General features: G+C 44.8%; 1 protein-coding gene across 5 annotated transcripts in view; it reads left to right on the top strand.

The window, feature by feature from the left end:
* Window positions 1-12,324, top strand: part of LOC139612752 (low-density lipoprotein receptor class A domain-containing protein 4-like) — a 229,446-nt gene that overhangs the window by 174,792 nt on the left and 42,330 nt on the right. The window contains exon 1 of one of the 5 annotated variants that reach the window (XM_071468692.1): window positions 11,505-11,944. The exons of 3 other annotated variants lie outside the window; for them this stretch is intronic. In XM_071468692.1, the coding sequence (XP_071324793.1) occupies window positions 11,851-11,944 (94 nt within the window). In that variant the 5' untranslated portion in view covers window positions 11,505-11,850. Of the gene's footprint in view, window positions 1-11,504; window positions 11,945-12,324 lie in introns of those variants that run through there. One more of the 5 variants, XM_071468691.1, reaches the window with a different exon arrangement.

The following is a 12,324-nucleotide window of genomic DNA, read 5'->3' on the forward strand; positions in this document are numbered from 1 at the left end:
TCAGGCTCCATCAGGTTGGATGGGGAGCGTCGGTGCACAGACATTTTCAGATCTCTCCAGAGATGTTCAATCAGGTTCAAGTCTGGGCTCTGGATGGGCCACTCAAGGGCATTCACAGAGTTGTCCCGAAGCCACTCCTTTGTTATCTTGGCTGTGTGCTTGGGATCGTTGTCCTGTTGGAAGATGAACCTTCGCACCAGTCCAAGGTCCAGAGCGCTCTGGAGCAGGTTATCATCAAGGATGTCTCTGTACATTGCTGCATTCATCTTTCACTCGACCCTGACTAGTCTCCCAGTCCCTGCTGCCGAAAAACATCCCCACAGCCTTGATGCTGCCACCACCATGCCTCACTGTAGGGATGGTATTGGCCAGGTGATGGGCGGTGCCTGGTTTCCTCCGGACATGACGCCTGGCATTCAGGCCAAAGAGTTCAATCTTTGTTTCATCAGACCAGAGAATTTTGTTTCTCATGGTCTGAGAGTCCTTCAGGTGCCTTTTGGCAAACTCCAGGCAGGCTGTCATGTGTCTTTTACTGAGGATTGGCTTCCATCTGGCCACTCTACCATACAGGCCTGATTGGTGGAGTGCTGCAGAAATGGTTGTCCTTCTGGAAGGTCCTCCTCTTCTCTCCACAGAGCAACGCTGGAGCACTGTCAGAGTGACCATAGGGTTCTTGGTCACCTCCCTGACTAAGGCCCTTCTGCCCCAATCGCTCAGATTGGCCGGGCGGCCAGCTCTGGGAAGAGTCCTGGTGGTTCCAAACTTCTTCCATTTACAGATGATGGAGGTCACTGTGCTCATTGGGACCTTCAATACTGCAGAAATGTTTCTGTACCCTTCCCCAGATCTGTGCCTCCATACAATCCTGTCTCGGAGGTCCACAGACAATTCCTTGAACTTCATGGCTTGGTTTGTGCTCTGACATGCACTGTCAACTATGGGACCTTATATAGACAGGTGTGTGCCTTTCCAGTGCCTTTCCGGTGGGAGCAAGGAAGGAACCCACGCAGATACGGGGAGGACATGCAAACTCCACACAGAAAGGCCCCAGGCCTGGAGTTCGAACCCAGAACCTTCTGGCAGCGCTAACCACTGCACCTCTTCACATGACATGAAATTAAATTATATTAATTTCCTGGAGACTTACTCTTACACCTTAATCATAACTACTACTTGCCTAACCCTAACCTTAACCTTAACCTTGAGCTACCTTTACCCTAAGTTCCCACAAATGAGTAATACCTGGCCCCCTCACACACTCACACACACATACACAAACACACAAAATCAGAGTACTTTGCTCAAGCCATTTTCTAAACCACTGCTAAATATTTGCATCTCTGTGTTTTGCTGCCCATCTGGATGGTGCCACTATCTGCTTCAGATCCTTTTGTGTGTGCTATATCTGCAGAAACACATCAGTTAAACATGATTTATGCATGAAAAAAAGTGTGTCACTAGCAGGAACTGATTTTATCTCAACATATAACCAATAAAAAAAAAGACATCACAGTACTGGCTACACTGTTCAGACTGTAAGATATAAGGCTTCAAGAATTAAAATGAGCATTTTTTTGTGCACAAAACATGCTGAAGTGAAAAATGAATGATGTTTTATATCATTTCACATTGATCAGGGTCCAACGTGTAGTCTGTCATGTCTCTTAATCAAGCCATGGCAATAATTACATATATCCTTTGTGTAATTAGGTAATCCCAATGAGATCAGACCTCTTTTGCAAGGGAGAATTCAGCCCAGCAGAGAGAAAGTAAAAAGATCACAAACACCCCCCCCCCCCTCTCTGATGTCAGAATTGGGGAAAGGGAGGTACGTCCAAAAGTTTCTGTAACTCTTTGAAACTGACAACCTGACATTCACATCCATGGTACACCATGATTGGCCAGCTGTATGGAAGTAAAAATTCTTTACATAAATATTTCTGCCACTTTCAATGTGAACAACACGATGAAGACTGCCTGACAATGTGCGCTTTATCCCAGTATTTAGACAATACTGTGTCTCCCTGCCTATGACAGCCAACTTTTCACCACACCTTTGAATGTGTCTTTTAGAACAGCTGTAAACACTTAAGACTTCCTCTCTGGTCAGACAACACATCCTACATATCACTCCTCTCCTTCTTCACAGCCTTACTTTCCACCTCGATGCAGTGTAAGGGACAGTGCTTACTGCACTGGCAATGAATCTTTGCATTGGGTGTAAATCACGAGTATCCAGTATGAATGTAATTACTTTGGATACTGACCTGAGAGTTCCGACTTACATTCGCACTGAGTCAACAGAGAAAGAGAAAAGCTGGCTTGTCTGGCAAGAAAGTGTAATCAAGCTCAACTTTTGCTGCAGTGTGTTGACAAATCTAACATGTGCAAAATACATTTCTGTCCTGTTGCATAGGTTGCATAGCATAAAAAATGTGCAATGCTACGGTGTCGGATAACATCCATACTGAGTGATTTATTACTAAAACTGGTCGTCCAGTATTGCATTTCATGTTTTCATCAGTACCTGTGGCAATATGCCCAGCAATTGCAGCTCCTTGGGTTGTTTTAATGCAGTAGTGTTTTCAGTCTGAGCACCTGCAAAGAAGAAGCAGCACAAGAGCTTTTTGAACCAAAGATGGAGATATTTAGAGGTAGTTTATTTCTCTTTCATTCCCAATCACGTTTAAAGCACTTAGGCAATAAGGGCTTCTGCATTAGAACACATTTCTGCTGTGAATCAGACATTACATATTCTTTAGGTTATGGCCCAAGATGGCAGCATCTGTCAGTATTCCTCACATATGGAGATACTGATCAAATATGCACTATTTTGCTGCTGATTCCACCCTGCCTGACATGTTGTCCACCATGAATGAGATACCACTGCTGACTGGATGCAGTGCTAATGTTGTTATGTAGCCTTGCCTTTGGTTTAGCACCTCAGCAGTGAACGCTGTGGTTACAAGCTGTTGTGGGGTGATCTGTTGACTCCCTATAGTGCTGCTTGCTCCTACTGTAAAGAAGCTGGAGGGGCTCCACAAGCACTGCAAGCTGTGATGAGGCATGCTCACTGGTGTGGTACAAACTGTTAACTTCCTGGTCTTGCCACAGAGATATAGAATGACGGCAAGGCAGGCTGTCGGGGCTGGAGGAAGCTGTCATGGGCCATGCTGTGTAGGAGTCGTACGGTGGGAGTGTGTCAACCTGGGAGCTAACAAAGCTATGTGGTAATAACATATGGGTGTAAAATCCAACCAGTGCAGGCAGGTGTCCGCTGGAATCATCTGTGTTAGTGTAGGCAGCATTAGCTTGTTGGGCATGCTAACCTGCATGTCGCTAAGTTTTGCCAGGGTGGTAGCAGGTCTGCGGTGCTACAACATGTTCCCACTACCATCCATCTGTCAGCCCTTGCTCTGAGCACAGCATCTCTCGCCTAATGTAATGTTTTCATTATATTCCTCAATATGGGAGCTATAGCATTTTGTGTGGCATGGCCAGGAAAGCAGAGAGGAGGAGTGCTTGGAGTGTTTGGATTGCTGCAACTTGTTCATATGAGCGTCCATCTGTTCCAAACCTGCTGTCCTCACAGTCAGTAGCTTATGTTGTAACATTCTCAGATGTATGTAAGAGATGATATATGAAACTGATGCCTCTACAGATTTTCTGACATAGAAATGATAAACAGACTACCTGGGCATTGATTACACTTAATATTTATTTGCAAATTATAAATTCATCAACAGTAGTGGAAGAATTTCCCTATACTCTATCCCACCTAACAAAAAGAAAAGAAGAAAATAAATGGGAACAGTGCTGATTCTAATTATTCTTATAATTAAAGTTAAATTAGTCTCTACAAAACATCCCCATATCTGCAAAATTAATCAGGCAGTGTTTTCATAAATCCAGTGGCATGAAGTGTGATGGCAGCTAATTGTTGTGTTTTTGGGTGTCACTGAAGTGTTTGGTTGCTAGAAAATAAACCCCTGTGTATTACCCACAAAGTTACACTCTGTAAAGTGTTTTGAGCAGCGAAAAGATGAAAATAAAAATCTTTTTTTAAATTACAGTAGAGAGATGTGATAATGGACATCATAACTATATACTGTGTGTGTGTGTGTGTGTGTGTGTGTGTGGGAGGGGGTGGGTCATGGGTAAGAGAGGGAGGAAATGGGCAGAGGCACATGAGTAAGAGGAAGAGGATCGCAGACGTGACTGATGAACATGTGACGGATGATAAACATGTAGACAGACAACAAAATATTAATAAGACTGTTGGTTGTGTCTGCAGGAAAAAGTCAAGTGACATGGTGATTGTGTAACAAAGTGCATTTCAGCTCCTTTCCTAAACTTCTGATCACACCGTGGTTTTGAAGCAATTAGTATGAATCAAGCGAACAGGAAAGAAGCTGATTGCGTCACAGGGTTTGGTTGAATTTTGAAGACCAGTGTATCAAAAATGCCAGATAATCATTATCTTGCAAACAAAAAACGTAAAGGATAATTCCAATTCATCCCATGGGGTCACATAGGGTCTGATTTTGTAGTTTTTGACATGAGAAGGCAAGAAACATGAGCAGTTATGATCGTTGTGATGTAGTAAACACCCATCACAACGAGGGATTATTACTTTGTTTTACCTCAAAATATAGTATTTAAATAGTGTGACTAAACTGTTGGCTTGTTTATAACCTGTGATCATGTGACTGCTCACGTTTCTCACTCTCTGTTGTAGCCATGCTCCCAGATCAGATGAGAACAATGTTACCATAACTGAAATAGGCTTAGTGATGTTCATAACTATTAAAGGAAGACCTTAGTTGTAATAAAGCTTTTTCCTTTAAATATTGTATTTTTGGGGCTTCAAACTGAGTCGCTTAACCAGCGTAATTATTCACACGTTACAGAGAATAGCCAACTCGACATACTGTTCACTGTATATAGCAGCAGTCACATCTACAAATGAGTCACGACACAGTGTGATAAATAAAAAGAGAAAATCAACATTTTTATATTTTTAACTGTTGAACTTGGCTACCAAGTCCAAAAATTGTTAATACAGTTAAACTAAACTGATGATTTTTAGTAGGTATAAGGTTTAGCATGCACACAGTCTTAATTTAGCGTGCCAGTATGCTAACATTTGCTGGTTAGCAGCTGGGGAAGATGGGAAAGTCAATTTGACCAAATTTTTGGTAAATGCCATTAAAGTCGGGGAGTCGCCAAAGTTATGACAATTCATGTTGTGGGGAACTTCTGTCTGTACTGAATTTCATGGGAATCCAATCAATAGTTGTTGACACTTAAAAACCACAATGTGAACCTGTGACAATAGAAGAGAAGTCAGGGATGAGCCTCTGGGCGCCATAAACGTCTGTACAAACTTTCACAGTAATTACTGTAACAAGTGTTATTCATGTATTTTTTTCTTTCTGGTCCAATGTGACAGACCGACTGACAGAACATATCACCACCAAAAATCCAGGCCAATTCTCATTGTTTGTATTTGAGTCAGTAAAGTTGTATCAGTTAAAGCTGCCCTGAAATGCCCTTTCCAACTGGATTATAATTCATGGATTACATCACTGTTTAGTCAGTCACTACCATTCTTCCTCTGTGTTTTATGTGCCTCTTTGTTTTAGATGCAGATCGAATTCAACTCAGACCATGGTTTACACAGTGCCCATACGCGCTGTCTGAGCAGCAAACCTGTGAACAAGAGAGCGATACATAATGGTTGCTCTGAAATGCCTGCAGTCAGAACAGCCATCAGATTGAGCGATGATGTTGAGGTCAAGGCTCTGTATTGTAATATTAACAATAATGTCCCCATCCACTTTAAAGCAAAAAGAAAGTAAAAAAAAAAAAAAGCAAACCACAGAAACACAGTTGTCCAATACTGAATATTTACTCTTTGAGTACATTACATTACATTTACATTTACTCATTTGGCAGATGCTTTTATCCAAAGCGACGCACAAGTGAAGGACAATAGTGCAGCTACAGTGCAGCTACAGTGCAGCTACAGTGCAGTGGGAAACCTTCCTGTAATATTTACATATTAGCATGTGACAGCATATGACCCGAATGTATGTCTTGTTTTCTTACATTTTAAATCTGTGGGGATCAGGGAACGATGTATGTGTGTGTGCTTGCATAGGTATGTATATATATATGTATGCTACATATACTGTAAATACTCATCTTTTGATTTCATCTTTGAGCAGAAAGTGTTTTTAGGTGTATTCATGTGTGTATGTGTGTGTGTGTGCTGGTAACTATATGTATGGACTCTTAACAGCAGGAGGCTGTAACCTGCACCATCCACACTCTGTAATCACTGCTGTTTATGACTGCATAAAACAACACACACACACACACACACACACACACACACACACACACACACTCCCTCTTTCTATCTCTTGTTCCCTCAGTTTTACTCTCACACACACAGACATAGACACACACACACATTTATAGCTGCTGTCTGTCTCGCTGGCTGTGTGATTATCGCTGTCTGGGTCGGGGCTCTTATCAGTGTTGTGACGGAAGTGGCTGATGGGGACTCACACACCCACACGCACAAACACACCTTCACCCTCTCCGGCTCCCTCCGTCTCTTTCCTTTTTTCTTTTCCTCGTCTTTCTTCCCCTCTGTCAACTGTTCTTTGCCCTTCCTCTGGTGGAGTGGCAGCATTGCGGCGCTGCGTCTGTGCTCACCCTGTCGAGCCATGTGCCAGTTCAGGAGATTGGCGTTAAAGCCAGACATGAGCTCATCGGCCCAGCTGGGCAGACAGCCCATTACAATGCTCAGCAGGGCCCTACCGCAGGGGTGAAAAGAGCTCAATACCTGCTGATTATCTACTCTTTCTCTCTGTCTGTGTTTCTCTGTCCTCTCAGTCTCACTGGCTTTTGCTTTCACTGTTTCTTCTCCTTCTCTTTTTCCCTTCTCTCCCCTTCCCTTCTCTTCTCTTCTCTTCATGTGCTCTTCTTTTCTCCTCTCTCTCTTGTCTCTCCTATTTCTTCCATTTTACTCCTCTCTCCTTTTTCTTCCTCTCTAGTCTTTTTCTCCTTCTCCCCTCTTCTCTTCTCTTCTCCCCTCTTTTCTTCTCCCCTCTTCTCTCCTCCCCTCTACTCTTCTCTTCTCTTCTCTCCTCCCCTCTTCTCTTCTCTCCTCTTCTCTTCTCTCCTCCCCTCTTCTCTTCTCTTCTCTTCTCCCCTCTTCTCTTCTCTTTTCTTCTCCCCTCTTCTCTTCTCTTCTCTTCTCTTCTCTTCTCTTCTCTTCTCTTCTCTTCTTCTCTTCTCTTCATTCATTCAATCAGGTGTCCTCCATGACAGGTTCTGTCTGTCTTTCCTGATCTTGTCTTTCTTACACTCAGACCCAAACAGATATACACACGATCTTCTATCTTTCTGTCTATCATCCTCCTCTCTCTTTTCCTTTTTATCTGTCTCCAACATATACACAACTTTTCAGTAACCACTGTGGTGTCAGTGCAGTGGTGCCTGCAGCAGTAAGATAAGTAGGGAGGGTTGGTTTTGAAATGACAGGGGTGGAAGTGAGGTGTGTGTGTGTGTGTGTGTGTGTGTGTGTGTGTGTGTGTGTGTGTGTGTGTGTGTGTGTGTGTGTAGAAATGACAGGAGTGGGAAATCAGACAGCTGGTGCACCTGTGTGGACAGGATATGACACGGCACTGCAGGAAGACAAGGCGTTTTTATTGAGTGCAGCTCTCTCTTCTGCAATCTGTCTGTCTGGAGTGGCCTCTCTGTTACTTAGCTCTCTGCGTCTGAAGAGAAGAAGAGAGAACAGTCGATGCTGAAGCAAACACTCTCTCTCTCTCTCTCTCTCTCTCTCTCTCTCACTCTCCAGCTCTGTCAGCTCTGCGGTTAATTCATGAATCCTTGGTATGCAGACGGAGACATGTCCATCCTCTGTTCTGACTTTTGGAGTGGCATTCAGTGATAACGACCCCACACAGAGATATTGGTCTGACTGAAAAAGTTATATAGAGTCAAAAAGGCTCATTGTCATCTGCAAGTTGCTATTTCCATCACACAAGTCCCAGAGGCTACACCCACAGGAGGAAGTGTAGGCATTTAGCGATGCCGGATAGAAGATGTAATTTAGATGTTATGAAGCGACAGAGAAGAGACTGGAGGAGAGCTGAGGCAGACACCAGAGAACTAGAACAGTTTTTCCAGTCCATGTTTGTGAGGAGGAATCAAATAGAGCTTTTCCTATCTGAGCCACAAGATGGCGCTATGAAGTAGTCTGTAATTCAGCACCACACACGTTTAGCTGGGGAAGTTGCCCTGGGTGTCATCGTGTTTTTTTCAAAGAGGGAGAGGATGGGGCTGTATTTCACTGAGGCCTTTTACTGCGCTGCTTCTCTCCGTCTCAGCCTGATCACATCACTGATGTGTTCATGGTCCCATCACACACATTTCAACTGAAATTTCAAGCAGATGTGGCTGATAAGAAAATACCTAGGTTTCTTTTTTTTCATCCATTCAGTCATCCCTCTGCTGTGTATGAGATGGTGAGTGGTGCAGACGGCGGCTGGAAACCACGTCTTTATCTTCAAATGTACGACACACACACACACACACACACACACACACACACACACACACACACACACACATTGTGACTCTTCAAATGAACCCGGAGTAGTGTTGGTTATCTACAGACACATGGTGGTGGTGTTTCCTTTCCCGTCTGAATTTAAATTCAAAATAATATTTTTAGATCACACAGGAGTCGAGAACATGTCGCGCTTTGACTCAGATGGTCACAAGACAACAGCGACACCGTCAAACTTCTGCCAACCTGGAGCCGTTTGGAGCCGGCAGAGCTCCATCACGCACTCCCTCTGATACAGACCCATCACACACACGTCGAGCGCGGTAAACCTGCAGACTTAGAGCTGTGTTCCTCAGTTTCACGGTGAAGCAGACACAAAAGGCTGAGCCCGGTATCGACAGACAAATGGTATGAAGCCGGCCAAAAAAAAAAAAAAAAAAAGGCTTTATACAAAGTAAAAATGACCTAAATGCAGGTGGGCAGCAAAATAAAAGAGATGAAAATAAAGGTTTTTTAAACATCTAATTTTTATCAAGCCTAATTAGCCGCTATAATTTTTTTTTAATTGTGACAACCTCGCCACACAATTTACTTTGGGGAGTGATTTAGAGATAATTGTGGGTAAGAGGTCGGTTCCGGCACCGAGCTTCGCGGGTGCGGGTTTGCAAATTGGACTCTGGTGCAGTGTGTGTGTGTGTGTGTGTGTGTGTGTGTGTGTGTGTGTGTGTGTGTGTGTGTGTGTGTGTGTGTGTGTGTGTAGACTGCAGCCAGGGGGGATGGTAGGGGAGCTGGTAGACTAGAGTGCATTTGGTATTCAGCCGTGCCTAGTATTTATCTGTCTGTTGGCTGTCTAGTCTGGTCTGGCCTGTTAGTGGTGTCACCCTGCATGCTCCCCGGGGGACTAAATTGATGATCCAGACAGACTCTGCGCTTGTGTCTGTGGTGGTGGTGGTGGTGGTGGTGGGGGGGGGGGGTGATTGGACAGAGGTTTGCCGCAAGAGTGAGAATCGATGTATGTCTGAGGTGGTCTGGAGTGTGCGTGGATGTTGGGTTGCGTAAAAACTTTGTGCGTGTGCGTGTGCGTGCGCGGACTATGTGTAAGGACAGGAGAGTGACCTCGCATCGAGACAGAGAAACCCCCATCAGTGTCTGGGCTGATATTGCTGCATTAGCCGCCCGGACGTCAGCGTCAGTGAAATGATGACAGCTCCCAGGCGTTTGTAAATTGCGGCTATTTTTTTTATCGCCTTTCCAAAGTGTCAGTTCCCGTTTGGAATTCAGTGGAAGCCGTCAGGAAAAATATTTTTGCATGATTGGATATATAATTTAGTGCATTACGTCTGTTGGAGGTCTTTGCTTTTCCCATTTACTTATTTTCCTTCGAGGTCCATTTCATTTGGTTCTCTTTGGCTACTGGTGTTTTCGGAATGAAAATTAGGTCTCCCGGTCTTGATAGTTTTTTTTGCAACCATAGCCTACTTACAGTGATGTACTTTTCTTGGAAGACCACCTGGACACTCGTCACTGACCTCTGAAGGTCCCTAGACCATAGTTTGGGAACCTGATGATAGAGTGACATTCAGGGCCTCTCTCAGATTTGAACAGCCTCATGTATTTATAGATTGCCGACGGCCCAGTGTGTGTGTTGGGTGCGAGATTTGCACTGTGTGAGGCTGTAGATTCAGGGGTGTGTGTGTGTTGGGGGGGGGGGGGGTTACCTCAAGGTTAGCCAATTCAAAGAAACGTCTATATTGGCTGCGGCCGCCGAGCTCCCCATACCAGACCGATTACCGCCCCCCTCCACCCCCACCCCGCCCGCACACTCCCATATTGTCAACCAGGCCCTCTGCTAGCTTTCTGAGTGAAGTCGCCCCCCACTCTCCGAGCCCGTGTACACCACCCCTTGCAGGCCAGACACACAGGCGCACACAAACCTAAGCTATATCCCCTGTATCACCCCTCTCCGTCGCTGCCTTCAGCCCCCCCCCCCCCCCCCCGCACACAGCTCTGCTTCCCACCGGCGAATATGTGTGTCAGCGCACATTCAGGGGCTTTTGGGGAAAAATGAGCGAGCGACAGTCATGTGCAGTGAGTTGTCTCGGTTTAGTCAACTTTTTTGCTTTAGAAATGAAGTCCCATGATTTATTCTGCAGGGTAACGCTAAGATAACAAACCAGGCATGTCACTGATGATCTGATGGTGCTTCCAAAATTCATGAAAAATGAATTTTTGGTGCTCGAAGCACAGACCCCAGATTTAACAATAAGGTACCAAACAGGCAAAACACACTATATAGTAATATTCTGCCAGCACAATAACCAATTAATGCATTTTGCATCTAATACATGCAAGAGGTTCATGAATATTAATTAGCCTACTGACACCAGACAGCATCACACCAAGCATGATTGAAACAGGGGCCTCTGCATGAAAAAGTATTTGACTGCAACATGTTATTTGGCTTTGTCACTTAGGCCACTAGCAAGAAAAACTGATTATTATGCTAAAACAAACAATTAACATATAATAGAAACAAAATATTTGCTTTTGATCTCTGTCGGGTCCTGATACAAACGAAATAGTAGCCTATGTATCACAAGCTGAGTATTTGAAATTATGGAATTCAAATTTGCACCAAAGGCCTACAACCTGTTTTATCACACTGTCTGGTTCAGTCGGATCATTTGTTGTTCAAAACGCTTCAACACGTTTGAACTCTTGTGCCGTTGTGAATCCAGACTTCCCTGTTAGTACTCTACAGAGAGCTGATGGAATCACATACATGGGGTTTTGTTATAATTTGGCTGATTGAAGTAAGAATGGTGAAATTTCTGTCTGCTCCTGAAGGCAGCAGCTCTTTCCCCCTCCTGTCTGGCCCTCCTTTAGAGCCCTGTGATTGGCTGGAGCGGCAGCCTGTCAGTGTGAGGGCGGGGCCTGAGCCCGCTGTGTCTGCTCTGCTCTAGAAGAGGAAGGACAGCTGCTTTCAGCGGCGGGGAAGGAGCAGAAAAATCTGTACAATGCGTTAGACACGGGGCAATGGCTCGTCCCCGGATCTCTTGCTAGTTCACTTGCCTTGCCGCCCCGAGAGGAATATGGCGTGAGAAAAATCGTGGGAAATAAGTGCGAAACTGTCGGGAGTTACTCGTACTGGCGAACTCTGGTGCCACTGCCTGGAAGTTTTTGTGTTTTTTTCCCGTCTGGGGGCCCTGACGGTGGCGGCGGCTCTCTCCCCGGAGCGGTGTCCCGGTCTGCCCAGCCCCATGCAAAACCTAACGGCCCCAGGCGGCCCCGGCAACTCCAATGTCACCTGCTCCTGCAACTGCACCGCTTCCCAGCCACAGGGAATGGAGATATGTGAGTAACATTACTTGCGTTTCTCCTGACCTTAAAAACATACCGAGAGACTTTAGTGCCTAATCCGTTTTATGTGCACTCTCCAGTGTGACAACAGAACGGCAACAAATCAGGCTCAATATCCATCCAAACGCTCAACTAACTCCGCTGCTCTAAGAATACGCTTCCAGGCGTTTCCTTCATCTGTGTTATTCTTTATAGTATTCCTACGATCCCTCTGTAGGGACTTCCATTATATTAATGCTTTCTAACAGAAACTTCATGGCGACCTTACTGTACTTCCCAGTATTTCTGATCTCTTTCTGTTGTCTCTATCTGCAGTGTCTCTCAAGCACATCCTGGTTAATAGCGGTTATATCATACTTAATGTTAGCCTGTAG

This window comes from Trachinotus anak, unplaced genomic scaffold (assembly GCF_046630095.1).
Source record: "Trachinotus anak isolate AG129_WGS33_773 ecotype Australia unplaced genomic scaffold, CSIRO_AGI_Tana_v1 ptg000032l, whole genome shotgun sequence".
NCBI classification, from domain to species: domain Eukaryota; kingdom Metazoa; phylum Chordata; class Actinopteri; order Carangiformes; family Carangidae; genus Trachinotus; species Trachinotus anak.